Source organism: Alternaria postmessia (genome assembly GCF_024291825.1).
Source record: "Alternaria postmessia strain BMP 2775 chromosome Unknown scaffold_103, whole genome shotgun sequence".
NCBI classification, from domain to species: domain Eukaryota; kingdom Fungi; phylum Ascomycota; class Dothideomycetes; order Pleosporales; family Pleosporaceae; genus Alternaria; species Alternaria postmessia.
This window is the reverse complement of record NW_026260176.1, coordinates 21,084-31,017: the sequence shown is the minus strand read 5'-3', so window position 1 is coordinate 31,017 and position 9,934 is coordinate 21,084. Positions and strand designations below refer to the sequence as shown.

Here is a 9,934-nt window from a genome sequence, read left to right as displayed (position 1 = left end):
CGAGGGTTGGCAAGGATGGCGCGTCGGTGGAGCTCGAGGCGCAGTTCGCAGATCGCCGCAGCTGCCGTACCGTTGGGTGAAGGCCCAAGCTCCTGCCGAACGTCACTTCCACGCGACAACCAAACGCGCCGCGTACAGTCCAACAACCTCGAATCCACAGCCCACAATGCCTTCAATAGGACCCGCAATGCCTCCGCACCTGTCCAAGCGCAGTCGCGACGACGACGACCATCGACCATCAAGTCCAGAATCCACAGACAAGCGCAGACGAGTCATCGGCCCAGCACCTCCGCCTTCCGCATCCTCACCACCGCGTACATCGGGGCCCTCGCTGCCACCATGTGCGCCATCGCCATCACCATCACGGTCCAGCAGCGCAGACAGCGACGTCGGTCCCGCGCCTCCGCCAGCTCCAAAGCGCGTGGTAGGACCCGCCCCACCACCAGCGCCTCTCGACGAATTACCACCCAATCCTGCAGACAGCGACTCAGATTCGGACAGCAGCGATGACGACTTTGGTCCCGCCCCACCTCCAGCTGGGAGTATGTCTTCAGGCTTTGACAACAACATGGCGACGTCCGCATTCGATAGCGAGCCACAATTCACAGACGCTCCGAAGAAGGCACAACGAGACGAGTGGATGACACTACCGCCCACACAAGACGACCTCGCCGCGCGAATGGACCCAACCAAGATGCGCGCGCGCAAATTCAACTCCGGAAAGGGCGCAGGCAACACAGGCGGCATGAGCAGCGCATGGACCGAGACACCAGAGCAGAAGCTCAAACGACTGCAAGACGAGGCCTTGGGCATCGCCGCACCTACAAACGCTGCGCCTGCGACATCCGAGTCGAAGCGCACCAAGGAAGAGGAGAGGGGGGCGCGCAAGATGCGCGAAAAGATTGAGGCGACCCGAGGCAAGAGCCTAGTTGAGCAGCATCAGGACAAGGGTACGGGTAAAGAGAAGGAAGACGATCCAAGCAAGCGCGCGTTTGATTACGAGAAGGACATGGCTGTGAGCGGGAATCTGAATCATAAGCAGAAGAGGGAGATGCTCAGCAAATCGAAAGGTTTTGGCGATCGCTTCTCAAGCGGAAGCTTCTTGTAGTTGCAATACATGCTACGTAACGCACGGAGCTTCGAACGGGCGCGCAAAAGCAGCACATTGGTATCTGAAGCGCCCGTCTGTTCTGACACTCATGATTTAAGGACTTTGTGTTCCGCAGACTCCTCGTCAAGCAGCTTCGCAATAGCATCATGATACTTGTCGATTCCACTTGGCCTCGACATGGCCACCCAAAGATCCTCTGGCACCTCCACGCCCTTCTCGAGCTCGCAGGTCAGATTCCTCGTGAACAACGTCAATCCACACCCGGCTTCCCTAAACGTATACGTAATCCAACAGTACCCCTCCACGCCGCCTGACCCATCAACATTTTCGGCAATCTTGTTCACCTACCGTGAGAAAAGTAAGCGTATTGAGCTCAGCGCGTTGGTTGGCTTTGTTCCACACTCATGGCTTGTACTTACCTGTCGAAATGCGAACTTGCGGCCGCGGCTTGCAATCTCCAACACCCACTTTGCATGATACGTGTTTTCCGCCAAGGCCACCTTTTCCGTCCAGACGTCGCCGACCTTGAGTGGGAAATTAAGTTTCTTGGCATCGGATGGAAGGCCAGCGCTGCCTTTGTATGTGCGGCCCCAGTTCACGGGATTGCCTACGAAGTCGTAAATCACGTCTGGTGGGTAGTTGAAGATCGTCTCGGAGGTCACGCTCATGACACCCATGGTATTGACTTGTGGGAGCAGTAGACGTAGGAGTCGGGGTGGTATTGGAGGGAAGTGCGGATCAAAGGTATCGATATCGTGGTGGTGAGGAAGACTCGAAGCAATACAATGACGAAACGAGGTCGATGCTTGGTATCTCGCGAGCGGTACCAAAGCTTATCTTTTGTAGTACGACATCGTCATCGTCGCGGATGCAGCAAGTACCAGTCTTCAGATGCCTGCCGTCCTTCCGAGGTACATAACCATAGTGCGCGCGGGGTAGAAGCACTAAAAAGACGAGCGAAGAAGTAGCAGCATATGACAAATACGAAGACAAGTCTTCTACATCCTTTCGCATAGCCATGACCGTTTGGATATGTTTCACCAGACCCGGCCCCACCATGATGACGTCGTTGTAGACGCCACGGTAGTTGTCTCATCACCGGTGTTGTGAGCGAACGGTAGAAAGAACAGATCAATGTTATGGTATAGAACAAAGGTCACTAGAGTTACATGCATAGCAGGTATACGCAGAGCATAGCACATGAAGAACGAAGTATGCCGTCTAACAAAAACAAATAGAGCGGCAAGTAACACTAACACGGCTGCTTATCCGGATTCAATGTCTCATCGACAATGTGGTCTCCTACGTATCGCTCACAAATACACCACCCGCTTCCCCTTTTCTCCAGTCGATCCATGATTGTCGAACACTGCCAGATACGTGGCAGTCCCTCCGATGTCACGAGCACCTCTGCGACACGGGGTCCACGAGGGGCGCCGACTTCCTTCGGCCAGGCATAGCGGACCAACTGGTTTTGATAGCGCACAATCACGCCGCCGGTCTCTTCGTCGCGATCAACGATATGATTCGTTGCATAGCGCTTCACACCCGGGATCATAACGCTGTATTTGTCCCGAAACAGGGCCCTTATTTCCTCTTCTCCGCGGACGCTCATGCCAGGGAAGTGTGCCTTGGCGTTGGGACTGAATTCGTTTGCCATTTGCTCTTGATCGTTACTTTCAAAGTAGAAGTTGACTCGGTTGATGAAGTTGATGGCTGAAATCCATTCATCGGCTGTCACGGTGCTTGCCGTAGTCGAAATAGGTAGGAATGCGCCATCTTGATCGAGCAATGACATTTTTGGTGATCTGAGTGGATTCATTCGGCGAATGTCTCAAGGGGAGGGTATGGATGGATGTATCGATTGTGATGAGACTAGGAATGTTGCGCTTCTTAAATGCCTGCCTTCCAGATAACACGACTGTTACCAACATTTCGATGACCTACCACTATCATGACACGCTCTTGTCTGCCAAGTTGATCACCATGTGTTAGAACCTCGATAGTACGGTTTGTAAGAAGTTCTTCATGTTGGCGCACTACATTGTTATGTAGCTCGGACGAAATACTGGTCCGGTCCTGGTAGATCACTAATCCAAGACAATCGCTCGCAATGCATTGCGGAAGGGCTTAGTGTGCTGCAGCCTATGGCATTGTTCAACCTTGTGTTGCAATTTCGTAGATTGGTTATCGCTATTGTGAGGCTTGGCAAAATGCCGCGAATTCGCAAGTGCGTTACAAGATTTAGTCTTACTCTTCTCGGGCCGACTATCGTGAAGCTAAGTCATCTTATTTGCTCGTCCGTTATTCATAGCCATACTGACTAATGCGACTAATCCATAATGTCAATGTAGGACTGTATTTCTGAGGCAGAAGCACAATGGATGCGTGTACAAGTATCGTGTGATCGTTCGGCTATGACCAGACCGCATCTCCCATCCACTGCGTCTCGTTCTGAAAATCTTACTTACTATACAATTCGTCACATCCGAAGATACAGGCCTGTTGATAGTCCTCTATTACCCAATATGTCTGCAAACAAGAAAGTCTTGCTCATCGGCGTAGGTGAATCGACGTTTCTCGCAGATCCCCTGCTAAATGGCTATACGTGAACAACCTACCAGATCTTGGAATGCTAACGAACGAGGAACACAGGCAGGTGGAGACCTCGGCGTCGAACTGCTGGACGAGTTCCTCAACTCAACATACGAACTAAGTGTCATGAGCCGGAAAGATTCCAGCGCTACGTTTCCAGCGGGCGTCAGAAACGTTTTCAAAGTCGACTACTCGGACCTATAGGCCATCAAAAGCGCCATGAAGGGCCAAGACGTGGTCATTAGCAACGTGGGCTTATCTGGCGCACCACACCAGCAGATCTTCGTCAATGCAGCTCTCGCGACCGGTGTCAAGAGATTCTTCCCTGCTGAATATGGCACTGATACCCGGGATTTCAAAACCAACGAGATCAATCCTTACAGTACACAGTACAAAGCCGCGCTGGTGCGATACCTGCAGTCCAAGGAGAAAGGAAGCAGCCTGACCTGGACGGCACTTATCGCTGGTGGATTTACCGAGTGGGGTCTGAGACACGGCTTCTTTGGCTTCGACTTCAAGACCAGGACCGCGACGCTCATCGACGACGGCACAACCATGTGCTCTCTCAGCCGGATGCGGACAATTGCTAAAGCTATCCGCGGATGCATCGAAAACTTTGAAGAGACGAAGAACCAATACGTCTTCATCGCTTCTTTCCACATGACGCAGCGCGATATGCTCGCGGCTATCGAGAAGCTTGATGGCCAGAAATGGACAGTCGAACATACCACGTCTCAGGACTTACAAATTAGAGGCCATACGCGGTGCATCAAGGGTGATTGGATGGGTATTGCGGATCTAAGTATGGCAACTGCGCTCGGGAAATGGGGTCTCGTGGATTGGAGGAACAAGGATCTTTTCAACAAGAGATTGGGATTACCAGAAGATAGTTTTGAAGGTGCAGTTCATTCTGTCATGGAAGAGTCTCGATAGCGGTCAGATAGAATGTTTAGTAACCTAGCTTGTTAGTGCTTGTCAACGCGAACAATCCAGCATTAGTTTACATGTACGAACTTGTGCGAACTTGTACGAACCACAGCTACATGACCTCGGATCACGAGCTAATCATGGCTTCTTAGGACATCAGTGGCAACAGACCGTCAAATATGGACTAATTACTGGTCGGTAATCCAATAAAGCAGGGTTCCCTGGCCAAAGGAGTCGTATCCTCCTGAACTTGACCCATAAACGCCACCACCGCCCTCGATGTTCGCAGTCAGATTCTGGGTAACGAAATCGCGATACGCCCTGGTACAGGATTCATTCATGCCCTGAACATCGTTGCATGGCGTACATATCTTCTCAACGTGAATACATTCAATAAGGAGGTCCTGGACGAGGTTCCCGTCAGCTGCATCGATGAAAATGCAACCTTTATACCACGACTGATGTTTGCTATGATGTAAGATATCGACGTTGCTTATTTGAATGTTGTAAAACGGTTCGGGCTACTGAGGATTTCCGTGAGTGCCTATCTTTGCAGTATGCGTAACGTCTGGTAGCAGTGTACGATTACGAATAATGGTATCCTTCGTACCGTCAGAGTACTCTGAGCAATGGCCATAGATAGCGATGCCGTCGTCGAATCTGCGCCGAAGGAAGTTTTGATGATACCATTGTGGCAGTAGAAAGCTACACGCTATCACCGTTGCCATAGCTGGAGGACGAGCGGCACCGATTGATAGAGACATTGTCACCTTTGATCACAGGGAGACCGAAACCAGATGAGCTGGGGCGCGTCAATCGTTCCACTAGAATATGACTCGATCGCTCAATGAAAATAGCTTCACGGTCGAGTTCCCTTGATCTCCCAGATGCAGAAGTCGCGTGTGCGCGTCCAGGTCAAGAACAATATCACAGCCCTCGGATGCTGAAGTTCTTCACGTTTATGAAGACGTCTTGCGCAATAAAGAACGCGCCGCTTGCTAAACATATCGTTGTATCTGATGGAATGATCGGCTGCCCATCAACAACGTTTATCTAAGCAGGACGGTTGTTGATACCAGGTCCGGAGTATCATACTCCCGTACTCTCACAGTGAAGCTCATGTCGCACGACCAACTCATGTGACGCATCGTCAATGTCGTTCCTATCGAACAAGCAGCTTGTTTACGTCGTGCTTGCATCTGACATAAGAAATATCTCTTCCTCTGTTTGCACGTCCGTGCGTGGTAGTCAGTCCCGTTGCATTCTCAACAGCGCTGTAGAGCTGGTTAGGCTGGTTCGTGATCACGAGCTCTCTTAGATTGCTGCGGTCCTGCAGAAGCCTTAGCTGCTTCCCGCGCTGCAGCAGTCCTATACCCCATAGTTTCACCTTGCCAATTCCGCTTGTGCTTTTGCGATTTTCGCTTGGGTATCGCTGCGGACTTGTTCTACAAGCTCGTGGATCTGCGAGGCTTAGAGCGCGTTTCGATGCAGCATCAGTCCACCACCCGTCATGAGCTGAGAGAAGCCAGCCAATGCTGTAACAGACGAACGAGTAAAGAAATTGTGTACAATTCTTGACAGAGATCCGCACCCATGAGTATTGCTTGGAGTCTTAGACTGCCACGGTGTTCCTAGGAGGAGGGGTTCTGGCGGGGCACGCAGCCGCACTTCAAGGCGATCCAACACAGCCTGCGCGTGGATGAGAACTAGCTCTGCTGCTCCAAAGACCATTAAAAGCTTCTGCTCTGTAACCACAGCGAACAGCGCGTCCTTGAAGGCGGGAAGGAAGCCTTCCTTGCTGATGTGGCAGACGTTTCGGCGTGCAAAGTTCCTGACGCGCTGGGAGTACTTGCTTCGTAACGACGCGGTACATCTTCCTCCTTGTACCGCGCCGAGATGTGGATGCATTCGTAGCGAGATTGTATGACCTGCAGACTGCAGCGCAGGTGCTTACTCCCCTGGGCGGCAGGGTCCGTTGGTGTTGGCGGGTAACAACCTTGGAAGACCCCATTTAACCGTCAACATAAATTATCAACCCTTCCCACGCTCCAACGTGTTCAATTAGTGTCCTTCTTCACTTTCCCCTACCATGGCCTTTGATCAAGCCGAGTTTATCACACTGTTGACGAACTACTACGAGTTTTGCAATCGAGTGTTCTGGGATAATTCGGTCGTCGCGGAAGCGCCCAGCAATGGCTGGCCATCGATCACACAATCCATCATGGCCAATCTGCACAAGACTGATGCAGTCATCGACTTGCTTCGCCGCATGCCTTTTGTAGACTTTGTTGAGTCAGACAAAGCCTATGGCAAGCACGTCATCATGGTGAACACACGGATCCAGGATTACCGCAGCGAAGAGATACAGAAGCGGATCCGCGACGGGGATCTCGAATACTACGTGGAGCCCATATGCGATCCCTTACCGTCGTCATGCATCTCCTTCGGCAACAGCAACGGGCGTAACGGCTACAATCTCGTGATCAACACGGCCGATGGCTACATCTACTGGGGGGATCCTAACGGTCAGCACGACGAGCCAGCACCAGAGCTCAACGCCGTGGTGCAAGAGCACTACGCTGGCAACGAAGCCGAGCGTTGGCGGGAGGGTTTCAATGTTTATCACCCACGCGAATTCTTTGCGCTCTGCAAACAGCGGTTCCACGAGCTTCGCTGGATCGGCCTCCAAACAGATGTCGTTGAGGCGATACCAATGGACTGTGACTTTGATGACGCGGACGAAGAGTTCAAGAGGCTTGTGCGTAAGATGAGAAGAGCTGGGTGGCCGGGAGATGGGGAAGGACGGAACTGGGACCGAGAGGCATTTCGAGCGGCGCTTGGGGTGTATAGCGATGAAGAGGACGAAGATGCTGTGCGAGAGGCGGCAGAAGCGCTGGACGACACTCACGTTCACTAAGTGATGGTTGTTAATATAGAGAGTTCGAAGGATTTCGCAAGACAAAAATTTAGGCTCCAGGCAGTATCACTAACGTGAGATTAGCGTTACTCTTAGAGCAAGAAATATAGAATTGCCGGCAAATCTATACCACTTAGCTTACCTCTTTACCTAAGCTAAGCTGTTTATGCTGCGCTTATGACACGGGATTGGTTCGATGCTCTAGCGCACCTGATTCTAGGCTGCAGTCTTGGACACGCGCCTTTCAGCGACTACAAAAGCGAACCGCATCCGCTTCCCCATCGAATCTGTACCCACAACACGAAATTCACCATGAGCAACCACGACAATCGCCTATCCAGAAGCCTCGGCGCCATTCTGGGTGTCCATGCTGGCGACTCTCTCGGCGCAACCCTCGAGTTTGAATATCATTCCACCATCAAGCAAAAGTACCCAGATGGTCTGCAGGAGATTGTCGGAGGTGGCTCCTTCTCCTGGCCTCCCGGACATGCAACCGATGACACGGATTTGACGCGAGCCGTCCTGTTGGCGTACTCGGATCGCCGAAAACATTGCGAAACAAGAGCTGGGCGAGAAGGGAGCGAGTTCGATGTGGTCAAGGCTGCAGCCGACTACAGCCTCGCATGGCTGACTGGCGATTGGCCTGACAGAGAGCCAGGAAGCATGCCGGTTGACATTGGATGCGCGACTCAAACTGGCCTGTCAAACTACGACAGCACGGGAGATGCAACAAGGAGCGGTGCTGGCCCCGGAAGCGCCGGCAATGGAAGCCTGATGCGCTGTATACCCACCGCGCTCTTCTCCGATAGCAAGGAAGTGAGAGTGCGGGAGAGCATGGCCATCAGTGCCATTACCCATAACGATACCCGCTGCACCGTCTCGTGCGCTGCCTACAACGAGATGGTCGCCGCGCTGGTTCAAGGCAAGAAAGTGAGAGAGGCCGTGGAACAAGGCAGATTGGTCGCTCAAGAGCAGGGCCAGACACATGTCGAGGCTGCCATATCCCGGGGCGAGACGCTCGATCTGGCAAAACTTGCAGACCGGGGACCAAAGAGCGCGGGATCAGACATAACAACGGGATACGTGCTCAACGGGCTAACGCTGGCTGTTGCTGCATTGTTGGACCCGAGATCTTTCAAGGACGTCCTGGTCGATGTTGTAAGGCTGGGTGGGGACGCGGATACGAATGGTGCGATTGCTGGAGGGGCTCTGGGGGCGAGAGATGGCAAGGGGAAGATTCCGGAAAGCTGGCTAGAGACATTGCAGTTCGGCGACGAGTTTGAGGAGAAGACGAAATGGCTGTTGTCGGAGTGAGGTAGTTCAAGAGAGAGAGCATAGGAACAAGGACTTAGATAGCTATCTAGGTTCCACCCGAATCAATAGCCTTAATCTATGTGCAAGCCACTAACGCTTCGTGCTGTGAGCATGTGAGCGTGTGCACGTCTTTAGTAGTTGTCTTTGTAAGTGTCTTGTTTAAGGTGCGCTAGAGCACGCGCTTAGCGATCTTCTTAGTAGCCTTAGTAGTGACGTCCTTAGCATAGGGTGGAAGCTTCCGCTGGTGCCTTTGCTACTTTTCCGGAAGCGCATCGTGCGGGGTTTGGTGTGTATCGTGTGTATGTATTCAGCCCGACAACAACCTTGCTGCGGACTACTAGATGAGGAGGTCTTGGCATCTTTCAGCTCGCTTTGTTGTTAAGTACATGTTATCCCAGCTCGTCTGGGGCTTTGTCTCAGCTCTTGCTCAGCTTTGGTGACGGCTTGGACTTGTTGTATTGCTTGATTGTCGTGGCTTCGTCTTAGTATCTTAGTTCTCCTTCCGTGACGTTTATCGAGAAGAGCGTAGGCAGGTCAGGCTTTCCTGCCAAGAATTCCTTTAAGTAATTTCTAGCGATACAGCGGGGGCTGAAACTACTAAGTCCTGCTCAGCTAGCAGCATGCAAGAACTATGGTGCTTCCTGGTAGCTTGGAATGGTCGCCGTCCCGCTATCAGTCTGGTGAGATCAGCTGGATAAATGAATACACGGACCCTAGGCTGTGGAATTTGTGTTCTAGCTCAATCACTTGTATCAAAAACGATGGTCCAGCCGCTGAGCTGAGCTGAAGTTCCACTACATCCGCGCATCGTCGAATGCGAAAGGGAAAGCGAGAAAAAGTGGAGTGACTCAAGCCACACCAATCCCCGTGGCTTTCCCTCTCCTGATCTCTATTTTTGAAAACGAGCGACTAGAAGTCTAACGCAAGCCCTCTGCGGAGAATTCCAGGAACTTCTGCATTAACCAAGCACAGCGAGGCGGCTGTGTAGGCGGATATATAAGTATGCTGGAGAGGGGAATGTCTCATGTTTGTACATATTTCAAGCTCGTTTTCTATTTTCTATAAGCTAT

The 9,934-nt window shown here is 52.0% G+C and overlaps 6 protein-coding genes across 6 annotated transcripts; 4 read left to right on the top strand and 2 right to left on the bottom strand.

Moving 5' to 3' along the window:
• Positions 1–166: 166 nt before the first annotated feature.
• On the top strand, positions 167–1,108 carry J4E82_009858 (uncharacterized protein; the record flags this gene model as incomplete). Its single annotated transcript, XM_051736079.1, has 1 exon — positions 167–1,108. One exon carries the CDS (start codon positions 167–169, stop codon positions 1,106–1,108), a length of 942 nt encoding a protein of 313 aa, XP_051584153.1.
• An 89-nt stretch (positions 1,109–1,197) lies between these two features.
• Positions 1,198–1,788, bottom strand: J4E82_009857 (uncharacterized protein; the record flags this gene model as incomplete). Its single annotated transcript, XM_051736078.1, has 2 exons — positions 1,198–1,455; positions 1,531–1,788. 2 exons carry the CDS (start codon positions 1,786–1,788, stop codon positions 1,198–1,200), a joined length of 516 nt encoding a protein of 171 aa, XP_051584152.1.
• Positions 1,789–2,363: 575 nt separating this feature from the next.
• On the bottom strand, positions 2,364–2,933 carry J4E82_009856 (uncharacterized protein; the record flags this gene model as incomplete). Its single annotated transcript, XM_051736077.1, has 1 exon — positions 2,364–2,933. The coding sequence occupies one exon, from the start codon at positions 2,931–2,933 to the stop codon at positions 2,364–2,366; it is 570 nt and encodes a 189-aa protein (XP_051584151.1).
• Positions 2,934–3,925: 992 nt separating this feature from the next.
• Positions 3,926–4,639, top strand: J4E82_009855 (uncharacterized protein; the record flags this gene model as incomplete). The annotated part of the gene is made up of 1 exon (XM_051736076.1): positions 3,926–4,639. The coding sequence occupies one exon, from the start codon at positions 3,926–3,928 to the stop codon at positions 4,637–4,639; it is 714 nt and encodes a 237-aa protein (XP_051584150.1).
• A 2,083-nt stretch (positions 4,640–6,722) lies between these two features.
• Positions 6,723–7,550, top strand: J4E82_009854 (uncharacterized protein; the record flags this gene model as incomplete). The annotated part of the gene is made up of 1 exon (XM_051736075.1): positions 6,723–7,550. The coding sequence occupies one exon, from the start codon at positions 6,723–6,725 to the stop codon at positions 7,548–7,550; it is 828 nt and encodes a 275-aa protein (XP_051584149.1).
• Positions 7,551–7,862: 312 nt separating this feature from the next.
• On the top strand, positions 7,863–8,864 carry J4E82_009853 (uncharacterized protein; the record flags this gene model as incomplete). The annotated part of the gene is made up of 1 exon (XM_051736074.1): positions 7,863–8,864. The coding sequence occupies one exon, from the start codon at positions 7,863–7,865 to the stop codon at positions 8,862–8,864; it is 1,002 nt and encodes a 333-aa protein (XP_051584148.1).
• Between the last annotated feature and the right edge of the window lie 1,070 nt (positions 8,865–9,934).